The sequence below is a fragment of the Myotis lucifugus genome, unplaced genomic scaffold (genome assembly GCF_000147115.1).
Source record: "Myotis lucifugus unplaced genomic scaffold, Myoluc2.0 scaffold_97, whole genome shotgun sequence".
In the NCBI taxonomy this organism is placed as follows: Eukaryota; Metazoa; Chordata; class Mammalia; order Chiroptera; family Vespertilionidae; genus Myotis; species Myotis lucifugus.
The window spans coordinates 1,153,809-1,165,387 of NW_005871145.1; the positions used below are offsets into that span (position 1 = coordinate 1,153,809).

An 11,579-nucleotide genomic window follows, 5' to 3' on the forward strand; every position below is an offset into this window, starting at 1 on the left:
GCGGTCGCGCGATGCCCCTTGGGATATGTAGTTGTGCGGAAACGGCTGGGTGCAGTTGAGCTCGCGCAGCCGCCTGGCCTTCTGGGAGTTGTAGTTGCAGGACAGTTTTGATTGTGACGCAAAAGGTGGGCGGAGCAGCGACCGTCATTGTTCGCCTGCTGACTTAATCCGGGAGGAGTGGCGGTTACGCCCCCGCGCGGCCCGGACCGACCGAGGGACCAAGAGTTGCCCGAGTGTAGCGGTTGCGGACTCTCCACCCTGTTCTCGCTCATCCGCTGCCCGGGAAGGGGAAGGGGAAAGGGAAGAGCGGCGGGGATGGAGGGAGACTCACTGTCTAGGTCCCAAGATAGCCTGCTGGCCTAGGCATCTTCTCTCTGCATCCCAGGACAGCAATGCCTAGCAAAGAGATGATGCTCCCAAGTCAGCAGCTGAGTTGCACCTTTGGACATGGTCCAAGTGTCTGGCTTTGGTCTCCGAGAGACCTGCATTGGAATTCCAGACCTGCCACTATACTCACCAGCAACCACTGGACAAGTTCCTGGTGTAAAATAAACTGCCTGGCCCCTAATTGGCGCTTAGTAAACAGTCGTTGCTGTTATTTCAAAACACTGTTCTCAACTTCATACCCAGAAACCTAAAGACGGTTTACTATTAAAAATTCTATCTCAAGAGACACTTGCTAAATGTGTGTCTTATTAAGAACTACTCTCTTTCAGTGTTATTTTTCTATCAGATTCCAATTATATTTCATTTTGACTCAGAATATTTCTCATGGAGTGCTGCCCTGTGCGCATCACTAAAGTGTGTAGTCACAGAACGTGTCCTCTAAGGAAAAAAACCCTGATTTCTAACATTCAGAACATGAAGTACCATAAAGGTAGGAGCTTACTGTACACAAAGGATTGCCTGTGGGTGGTTTGTCTTTCCACGTGTAAGGAGGGGGAAACCTTAAGTTAGGGAAATGTAATGGGAGACGTTGCTAGCTGAGTATGAAGAAAGGAACTCCAAAAGATTCTGGGGTTTCAGATAAATTCTGAAAACATCATGTGTTTTGAGTGATAGCACTCTCTGGTACCTTGAGTGATAGTACCAGAAGTTTGGCATTGAGAGGGAGAATTGGGTACAGGAAAGAAAAAGAAAAAAAGGGACAAAAAGGAGAAGAAGGGGAGGGGGAGGGGGAGGAGGAGGAAGTGTTCTTGTCTACACAGCAGACCAGAAAGGAAATGTAAGTACTGGAGGAATATGAGGAACTATTTTTGAGGAAAACAGTGGGAAGTGGGGGAAAAGGTGAGTAGTTTTGGGGGGTAAGGATTGAAAGTTTGGAAGCAAAATAGGTTATCAGTTTAACTCAGGAAAATAATAATCAAGGATTTAGCTGGAGAGGAGATTGAAAAAGACCATGAGGACAGTGCTATTTGGGGGCGGGGGTGGAGATGACAGGAGGGCTTGGTGAAAGTGAGAAAAGAGAGTGTAGGCAAGCACAGATGCTTTAAATGTTGTGCCCTGACTCTGTGTTTAAGAAGCAGAATGGAGAGCAGTCTAAAGGGGGTGGGGTGAGTTCTCCTCCCTAAATTCAGTTTGAGATAGCTATACAGTAACCAAATAAAGACGACCTTCAGATAATTGGGAGAAATTGCCTCAAGGGAAAGAGTGTGGAGGCGAAGAAACAGATTTAGGAGATACACTGTAGAGAAACAGGAGAGCATGAGCTTACATGGGGAGAAAATATGCAAATGGAAGACTGGAATTGAATTTTTGAAGAATGGTGAAAGATTAGTGGATACCTAATAGTTCACTAAAGAACTAATGCATCATAGTGAATGAATGAAATAATTAAAGTAAACCATCAGAGAAAAAACTGAGAAGTGAGGATGGCATCCTAAGAAAGTGAGTGCTAAGGTAGGGCCAGCAGGAAAAAGGCAACCAGGAAAAGCTCAGGTTTCTCAGTGGATTAACCATGTGAGCTAGACCAGGGGTCCTCAAACTGCAGCCCGCGGGCCACATGCAAATACAAATATTGTATTTGTTCCCGTTTTGTTTTTTTACTTCAAACTAAGATATGTGCAGTGTGCATAGGAATTTGTTCATAGTTTTTTTTTAAACTATAGTCCGGCCCTCCAACAGTCTGAGGGACAGTGAACTGGCCCCCTGTTTAAAAAGTTTGAGGACCCCTGAGCTAGACTGAAAAAAGTACTCATCTGTAAAGTGAGGATGACGATGACAGGATTAAATGAATTTACACCTGTAAAGCCCAGAGGACAGTACCTGGCACAACATATGTGTTTGCTGTAATTATAATAACTGGACTCAAGTCTCCAAAATTCTGGGTTTGAGTCCTAGCTTGGGCAAGTTCCTTCACCTATCCCTCCTCCTCCATCTGGAAATAATAAAACTGACTTTACAGGGTGTCTGTGAAAGAAGATATCTGAAAGGGCTTTGAAAATGTGAACCACTGTACAAATGGATGGCATCTTCATAGCTGCCCCTCCTCAAACTGCAATAAAAACTTTAAAGCTAACATCGGATGCTTGCTTGTTACAGGCATCATGCTTAGTACTTTATGTGTATCATCCCAGTCAGTCTTTGTGGGAAACCGCCTATTGTCTTCACTAGCAGAGAGGTGTGGACAGGGAACCTGAAAGGCTGGTGACCCTTGAAGCCCTGAAAAAGTTCAGAGCTATGCACCCACTGTGTAGTCTGGTAGCTGAAGCAACTTCCCCACCATATAGTCATATAAATCCTTATTGATAAGATAGTCTGTGTGTTACTGGAACTTGCCTGCCTAAGGGCTATGGGTGTATCCCAAACTAAATAAAAGGGAGAACTAGGCCAGAGCAGTGGTAGTCCTCCCCCTAGAGGTGGACTCCCGCCTGGCCCCCATTTCCCAAATTAATTCTTTTCTAGTCTCCATTTTGTGTGTGGCCTTCTCCAGAACCCGAACCCTGAACAGGTACCCTGAATAACGCGGGACGAGAAAGGAACTACCACAAGTCTTCAAAACGACTTGAAGAGGTTGGTTACTGTTATTACCCCTATTTTACAGACAAGAAACTGGGTCTCAGAAAGTGTAAACCTGTCATTTGCTCAAAGTCACACAGTGAGCAAGTGGCATAGCAAAAAATACAAGATTCCAAAGCACAAGTTTGTGACAAGAGGCTTATAGACATGGCCCACCTGTTGCCCGCAGTGTAAATGATTGACATTGTGTCACTGTCCAGGATTCAAGGAGGGAAAGGGTCCTCAATGAAACTCCCTGCTCAGTAGGAGAGAGGTTGCTGGGTAGTGACTGATGTATAGGATACCCGGAAGAAATGCTTGGATTTTTAAAAACAGTTTTTTAAAATATGTATTTTATTGATTTCAGAGAGGAAGGGAGAGATAGAAACATCAATGATGAGAGAGAATCATTGTTTGGCTGCCTCCTGCATGCCCTCTACTGGGGACCGAGCCCACAACCCAGGCATATGCCCTTGATTGGAATCGAACTCGGGACCCTTTAGTCCACAGGCCGATGCTCTATCCACTGAGCTGCCGGAAGCTGGTCCATCCTTGCTGCTTGACACAGTCCCTGCAGGGAAGAAACATCTGCACAGCATATGTTTCAAGGGACCTGGCGTATATGGCATACTATTCTTCATATGTTTGCTCCCCTTCTTGGCGCCAAAGTTGTTTCCCCAGGTAGGGATTTTCCCTGAAGTTAGGGAGGTTATTAACTAAGTGCCAGGCAGGTAGTTAATCACTTTAACTACAAACAGTCACGCTTAATCTACATAATCTTTACTCCCTGGAATGGAGATAAGAAACGCCCTAACCTTTGGAATAGAAATTGATAGGATTAAAATCAACTGGTATAAATACAGATGTAACAAGACAATATAAAATAGAAACTGGTTTGGTTATTCGTTGGGGTGGTCCGTGCACTTAGCTCCTGGGCTGTGGCTCTTCTTTAGGCAGTGGGAGGGGCGTTGCGGACTAAGAAGCGGCCTAAAACTTCGGCGTTGAGTGAAAGAAAATGGCCCGAACCAAGCAGACTGCTCGCAAATCCACGGGTGGGAAAGCGCCCCGCAAACAGCTGGCCACTAAAGCTGCCAGGAAAAGTGCCCCCTCTACCGGCGGGGTGAAGAAGCCCCATCGCTACAGGCCCGGGACCGTTGCGCTTCGAGAAATCCGTCGTTACCAGAAATCGACCGAGCTTCTGATCCGGAAGCTGCCTTTCCAGAGGTTGGTGAGGGAGATCGCCCAGGATTTCAGAACCGACCTGAGGTTTCAAAGTGCAGCCATCGGTGCGCTGCAGGAGGCTAGCGAAGCGTACCTGGTGGGTCTATTTGAAGATACTAATCTGTGTGCCATCCACGCTAAGAGAGTCACCATCATGCCCAAAGACATCCAGTTGGCTCGCCGGATACGGGGAGAGAGAGCTTAAGGGAAGGCAGTTTTTACGGTGTTTTGTAGTAAATTCTGTAAAATACTTTGGTTTAATTTGTGACTTTTTTTGTAAGAAATTGTTTACAATATATTGCATTTGTACTTAAGTCATTCCATCTTTCACTCAGGATGAATGCGAAAAGTGACTGTTCACAGACCTCAGTGATGTGAGCACTTGCTCAGGAGTGACAAGTTGCTAATATGCAGAAGGGATGAGTGATATTTCTTGCTTCTCATGATGCATGTTTCTGTATGTTAATGACTTGTTGGGTAGTTATTAAAGTACTAGAATGATATATGTGTACAGTATCTTTTTGCAATAAAACTGGTTATGACTTGATCCAAGTGTTTAACAATTGGGGCTGTTAAGTCTGACCATGCATCACTGTGATAGAATGTGGGCTTTTTCAAGGGTGAAGATACAATTCTTAACCACAGTGTAATAACTTAGTTTCCTAAAAAGAAAAAAAAAGTAAACCTGGCAGCTATAGAATACACTATGTGCATTTATAATAGCTATTTTATATATGGTAGTGTCAACATTTTTAAATTAAATGTTTTACATTAAAAAACACACACACAAAAACAAAAAAATACAGAACCTTGCTGGAGAACCTAGCGAGAGAACCTGGACAGAACTTGGCTGGAGATCCTGGCTAGAGAACCTGGCTAGGCTGCTGATCAACTGAACGCTGTCTCCGTGTCATTCCTTCTTCGCCGACTCCGTCCACACCTTTGGGAACCCCTGGATCTGCTGGGGCTGGACCCCAACACTGAGCCAAACCAGCTAGGGCTAAAAACAATTTTAATGCCCTCTAGGTGCCAAGCACTGTGTCAAGTAGGGGATGACTGCCCAGGTAGGTCTCTGGCAGGCTGCATTCCTCACTTTCCCTACCACTAGGTTTCCCTGTGTCCAAAGGGGGTTTTGCTAATTTCCTCACTTCCTGGCTTGTGGTCTAGGCCAGCAGTCGCCAATCTTTCGGACCTCATGGACCACCAGTTGGCAACCGCTGGCCTAGAGCACCTACCTCAGAAAGTCTACTGCCCAGTAAGGAACCTTATGTAATGTAGGTGTCTCCCTTTGTGAAGCACAAGGAATTTGGAGGTGGTTCACAGGTTCCTGCATGTGAGATGTCCTATTTAGTCTGTGACTCCTTTGAGGGGTCTTAAGCTGCAGGCGCTGAGGCTGGGAAGTACCGGGCACGCGCTTGGGGGCACAATTTGCTGTATGTGACAATTACGATGTCTTTTCTCTGTGTCAGACTGGGGTCCCAGCTGAAATGGGAAATGTCATCTTAAATGTGTGTACAGGAACCTGACTCTCTTCCTTCATCTCTCACAGTCCCCTGCCTCACCACCTCCTTTCCTCCAGCCCTGCCACCAGGACTCCATCCTTGTCCAGCCCTGTCCTTCCCCAAGGTTCTATCTCCTTGACCACACTGCCTTCCCCCTCAGCAACCAGCCTTTCCTCTTTCGTGCCCCTCCCGTCCCGGCTTTCTGCTCCCACCCCTGCCTCACTCCCCCCAGCCCCTTCGCTGGATGCCTGCCTTCTCCCTCCCGACCCGCCTCCTGTGTCTCCCAGCCCTGCTCTGACGTGGGAGGTGAGGGGGGTGGGGGGACGGATGACTCACAGTGTTATGATGCAGTTCCACAACACACAGCTACATTCACCCACAGACCGAGGTACAGACGGGAGGCAACCTCTGGCCCCCCAGCAGCTGGCCAGCTCTGCAGCCCCAGTCTTGAGCCCCTAACTCCCCTCCCCCACCCCCACCCCCTTCCCAATTGAAGGAGCGGAAAGAGAAGAGAGAAGAGTGAGCAGAGAGATTGAGAGAGAGAGAGATAGACGGAGATCTCTGGAGCAGACCTCAAGGTGAGGGGGCAGCCCTTCTCCAAATGATTTTTTTCCCCTTTGCAAATTTCCTCCTCCTGCTGCGTGTTGCTTTCTCCCCTTTGCAAAAGCATTATTCATCCATCCTTTGTCCTCCCTTCCCCCTCCCTGCTGCCTCCGCTCCTCAGCTCCTCCATCCCTCTCCAAGCTCTGACGGTTCCGCACTTATTTCCCGGCAACTTTGGCTGCAGCATCAGGCATCGCTGTTGATTGTTTTGTGGCTGTTGCAGACCCCCCCCCCCCTCATCCCCCTCTCCCCCCAAAGTCCGCCCTGGGAGCTGGCTGCGCTGCTAATGATTTTGGACCATACCATGCGAGAATGCCAGCCCAGAGGGGCCGACGCCTCAGAGCAGATGAGAAAATCCATTGTGAGTGCGTGGCCCCCTCCGTTTTTTCCCCCTGAGAGGCACCGGATTCGCACCTGGTTCCTGGAGCCTCAGCCTTGGGGCCTCTGCTGCCGGTGATGGTTGCTCAGCAGCCCTCCCTCCCCAACCCTCCCTCTTCCCCGCCTCCCACGGTCCAGCTCTGGCTCACTCGGGGAATATCCTCTCCCCAGCACTCAGCTTGTCTTTGTTTTTCCCTGTCATTTGCCCAACTTGCTTCTCTCTGTGATCTGAGATGGAGAAGATATGATCCCTACCACCCCTCCTGTGAGTGATTCTCTGGCCTGTGCAGCCTCTGCTTTGCTTGATGGGGAAGCAGGGGAGAGAGAGGGTGGGAGGCGTGACGGAGGCCCGGGGAAGGAGGCCGAGCAGGGACCTGGCCAGCCCCCTCCTGGGCCCTTGAAGGTGCGCTCGGTGGAGCGGCAGAGGGCCACCGCAGGCAGAGTTGGAGGCAGACCTGTGAAGTGGATGCTGACCAGTTTGTGCTGGTGAGGAGAGCCTGTTTCTGCGACCTGAGCCCAATGTCACCCTGGGTGTCTCCCCGGGGCCCAGCCACGGGGACAGGACGTGGAACAGAAGATGGTCTCTGTCCGGGGTTTTATGGAGAGACTGCCGGCCCCAAGAAGGACTGGAGCAGCTGGGCCCTCGCAGCCACTGCAGAGGGCAGGATGACAGCCTGTTTGCCCTGGCTCCCCGGAGCCCCGCTGCCTCTGCTCTGCCTCAGGGTCTGCCGTTGCCAGAGAGCACCCAGCTGGCACCTCTGAACCAGACTTGGGCTAAACCACCCGCCACGGCCCTGAAGAACCCATGAAGGAGAAGGCAGCACCTCACCTGCTTATCAAAGCCACCAGAGGCCACCTCCCTGCTTATCCTCTGCCTCCAGCTCCCTCAGCCACACAGGGGCTGGCGTTTGGACAGATGTCAACATCTTCCTCAAGACTCCTAATCAGAACCCGGCAGATATATCTTCTGTCACCCACAGGGGCACTGCTGTTTGTCCCTGCCTCCAGCAGAAGGTGGGAACATTCTCTGCCTTGTGCCCCAAAGCACAGCTTTTGAAAATTCAAGTCCCCCTTCTTGCTGCTCCTTGAAGATGTTGTCCATACACGACACCCCCCAGCCCTGCTCAGCCCAGGAGGAGTGCTGTCCTTCCTGCCAGGGGCCCGTTTTCCATCGAGTCCAGCCATCAGCTTTGCCCGAAGAGAGTTTCTCTCCTATAGCTGGGGGCCTCCATCCTGAATTATTGGCTAAGGCCATTGTAAAGAGCAGTAGAAAGAGACCAAGGGGCTCAGAGGCTGAGAAGACAGCCAGGCACTGCTTCTGAGCCACACCGAGTGGACCAAGGGGCAGGCTCAGGCAGTAACAGCCACTTCCAAGGTCTTTGGTAGAGAAGGAGACACCCATGGAGTTCTAGTGCCCAGAGGAGGGATGAAGCCCGGTGTGTGCACCTGCTGGCCTGGCCTGCTCTCCCTCTCATCTTCCCCTCCTCCTCCCACACGAAATGTATGAAGGACCAATTGTATTGCAAATAGAGGCGATGAAATAGAAAAACTGCCAGACATCCCCAATTCTAAGAGGCTTAGAAGCCCCAGAGCCTATCAGAGCATGGGGGACGCAGATCCTCACCGAGGAACTGAAATCAAGGAGAGCACTGCAGATGGCATCGCTCCCAGGGCAGCGTGGACCAGCGGCTGCTCCCCGTGGAAATGCTGGAGGCTGCTCCCGCCCCGGGGGCGGGGGGGCGGGGCGGGTGAGACAGCGCCTCCCAGCTAGGGCACCTGCGGCCTGGAGCTGCTGCCAGGCTTGCCGGAGCAGATGGGAATCCAGGGGACGGGGAGGCTCAGAGCGACTGAACGCTGAATTGATGGCGATGGGGCACGTAGGGCAGGGGAGAGACGAGCACCAGGCTCGCCATTCCCTGGGGAGGGGCTCCACATGAGGTCACAGCTCTCCTGATGCACCTTCCCCGCTTCCCACCCCTCTTCCCAGGTGACTTCTATTCCTACCTGGTTCACGTCTGGGGGGGGGGCCCTGGCCGGGCAGCCCCCCCACATTTCTCCTGCCCTGAAACACGGCTCTAGCCAACCTGCTCCGCTGCTTCACCTGCGACCGCCTGTGTGGGGGCTGCACAGCGCCGGCCCCACCGGCCCGCCAGGGCATCGTCCTCCAGCCCGTCATGCCCAGCTGTGACCCCGGCCCGGGCCCTGCCTGCCTCCCCACCAAGACCTTCCGTAGCTACCTGCCCCGTTGCCACCGCACCTACAGCTGCGTCCACTGCCGAGCACACCTGGCCAAACACGATGAGCTTATTTCCAAGGTACGCCACATGGGGGCCTGCCACTCCCCTCCTCTCCCCCACCAGCCTGCCCTTCCTCCTCCATGGCCCTGGGGATTCACTGCCTGTCCCCTGTCTCCACAGTCCTTCCAAGGGAGCCACGGCCGAGCCTACCTGTTTAACTCTGTGTGAGTCCACCTCTCTCTTTGTGTGTGTGCTTGTGTGTGTGCATCATGTTCCTCTGTGGACAAAGAAGGTGAGCCACCAGAAGGTGGCCTTGCAACTCTGCTTTGCGTCCCCTCTTGCAAAGGGGTTCAGAAGCTCAGGCTGCAGTTCTCTTGTGGGGAGTCTGGGCAGAACTGGAATCCCCTGTTGGAAGAAGGCCCAGGCACTAGTCTTAAAGGGGCAGGCTGCTGAAGGCAGGGGCTCCCAGGTGGGCGGGTTAAGCTCTCCAGATGGAAGTTCCTTTGGGCTGTTGGGGGGCTGGACTGACAGAGCGACACCACTCGGTGCTGGGTCCCTCCTGTTTCTTGAGACAGGGTCAACGTGGGTTGTGGGCCGGCAGAACAGCGCCTTCTGCTCACGGGGCTCCACTCGGTAGCTGACATTTTCTGTGAGAGCTGCAAAACCACCCTGGGCTGGAAATATGTAAGTACAGGGGAGGGGCGCCCTCCCAAACGGACAGTCTCCATGGCCCTCCAAGCCCCAGTGGGGTGGACTGGGTGGGGGGACTTTCAGGGCAGGGGTAACACAGGAGGTAGGAGGGCCTGGCGGGGACTGCGTGGCCCCACATTCACCGCTCCCTCCCCACCAGGAGCAAGCCTTTGAGACGAGCCAGAAGTACAAGGAGGGAAAGTACATCATTGAAATGTCACACATGGTGAAGGACAACGGCTGGGACTGAGGGGCTCAGGCAGGCAGTGCCCTTCCTCCGCATGCCCCACCCTCCCGTACCTGTCTCCTGGCCCTGACCAGCGGTCTGTACCAGCATGAGTACTGCTCCACCCCTGGGGGGATCCCGGCTCCCACCAACCCCTCCCGCCTCCACCTCATCACTCCCAGGCCTCTTTGGAACAGGGGTCTGGGGTACTCCAGGGGTGTCCAAGGCTCAGGAGTGGGCAGCAGTCAGGAGAGAGGCAAAACTGGGGAAAGGGGTGGTTGTGGGTCCTTCCTAGCCCCAAGGTCCTATAAATGGAGGAGATGGCAGGCCATGCGTTAGGCAGAGGCCAGTAGGAGGAATCTGCAAAAAGCTCCACCTTTTCGAGTAAACAGAGGACAAAGCTTGAGTCAGGGGCTGGTATATCCTGGGCCACTGAATATCAGAGAAAAAGCTTGGGTTGGGGTGAAGTTTGGGCCTCATACACAGGGAGAAAGCAGTCTCTGAGGGTGAAAGGAAAAATCTCAAATCCCAGGCCCTGAGAAATAAAGGGATCACAAGGGTTTCCATTTCACTCCACTTGTTTATCTTGGCACTAAAGAGGCACTTTCCAGTATCTAACCTTTGCCACTTAGTGGGATGGGGAGAGCTGCCTCGGGAGCAGCCCCCACCCCCAGCTGGCTGTTTCCGGAGCGAGCGGTCTCTAGGGGCATTCCCTGAGGCCCAGCTACTGCTCCCTGGGAGGCGGGAAATCAGTGCTGCGGGGCCAGGCTTTCTCGTGGCTGCCACCAGCGAATGAAACTTTTGTATGATACATAAAGTGTTTGGGTTTATTTTTAATAAAAAGAGGAAAAGCAGCTATGAAGTGCTGTCCTCTGACTTTCCTTCCTTGTGCAAGTAAACCAGTCACTCCCCCACACCGTCCCTTCATGCCACTAGGGGGCAGCAATTGCTTTGTCTGTGGCAAAACCCCACTGGAGTTTTTACTAAGGGATGGGTATCCAGGTGAGGTTTTGTTTAGTAAGAGGGGTGGCTTTCATGAGTCATTCCATTTGGAGCATCCAAAACCAGTTTGAGTCTACTGGAGCCCTTGATGATTAATCAGTTTTGCCTGGATTCATGATGGGACATCTGGAAGAACTCATCCCAGAGCTAGGGTGTTCTTGGGTCCCAGTGCCTTTGAGCCTGATTCTGTCATATTTTGGTCAGCTCACGGCCATGCTTAAGGCTAAGAGGAAAGTCGCCCAGCTAAGGTGCTGCCCTGGCAACTGATACAAAGTGGAACAAAACAGTTCAAAATTGCAGCATCAACGCAATCATGTGACCCAAGTGCAATTTTTTGGCAGCGATGTGAAGTTGCTATTGTTGTTGGGTCACTGACAACTGCGGGGAGGACTGTACACATTATAAAAACCAAATAACAAGCTAGCTTGTTATTTCCAGGTTCAATCATTGATACTGAAAATATTTGCAAAGCAACTATTGCTTTTCAGGCCTGGTGTTAACCACCGGAGATGCAAGTGAAGAACAAGGCAGCCTGGCCTGACTTCATGGTGGTCTAGTGGGAGGACAGTCATCAGGCAATTCCAATAGAAGGTGACAGGATCTGAACAGGGATGGGGAGCAATCTTGGGAGCTTGCAGGAGAGGTTTAGTCAAAATCTGAGTCAAAAATAAAAATCTGAGTCAAGGCAGGCTTAGCGAAAGTGGCACCTGCAGGATGAGAAGT

At 51.7% G+C, this 11,579-nt stretch overlaps 2 protein-coding genes across 2 annotated transcripts; both read left to right on the top strand.

Annotated features, from left to right (window-relative positions):
- Positions 1-3,964: 3,964 nt before the first annotated feature.
- On the top strand, positions 3,965-4,850 carry LOC102427857 (histone H3.3-like). The gene has a single exon (XM_006091889.3). The coding sequence runs from the start codon at positions 4,013-4,015 to the stop codon at positions 4,421-4,423; it is 411 nt and encodes a 136-aa protein (XP_006091951.1). The 5' UTR covers positions 3,965-4,012; the 3' UTR covers positions 4,424-4,850.
- Positions 4,851-8,780: 3,930 nt separating this feature from the next.
- YPEL4 (yippee like 4) lies at positions 8,781-11,246 on the top strand. The gene is made up of 4 exons (XM_023756682.1): positions 8,781-9,016; positions 9,119-9,162; positions 9,514-9,622; positions 9,789-11,246. Exons 1-4 carry the CDS (start codon positions 8,876-8,878, stop codon positions 9,876-9,878), a joined length of 384 nt encoding a protein of 127 aa, XP_023612450.1. The 5' UTR covers positions 8,781-8,875; the 3' UTR covers positions 9,879-11,246.
- The last annotated feature ends 333 nt before the right edge of the window (positions 11,247-11,579 follow it).

Coding starts and splice junctions, on each gene's coding strand:
- YPEL4 (XM_023756682.1), top strand. CDS start 8,876: ATGCCCAGCTGTGACCCCGGCCCGGGCCCTGCCTGCCTCCCCACCAAG. Junction 9,017..9,118: donor ACGATGAGCTTATTTCCAAG/GTACGCCACATG, acceptor CTGTCTCCACAG/TCCTTCCAAGGGAGCCACGG. Junction 9,623..9,788: donor CCACCCTGGGCTGGAAATAT/GTAAGTACAGGG, acceptor CCTCCCCACCAG/GAGCAAGCCTTTGAGACGAG.
- LOC102427857 (XM_006091889.3), top strand. CDS start 4,013: ATGGCCCGAACCAAGCAGACTGCTCGCAAATCCACGGGTGGGAAAGCG.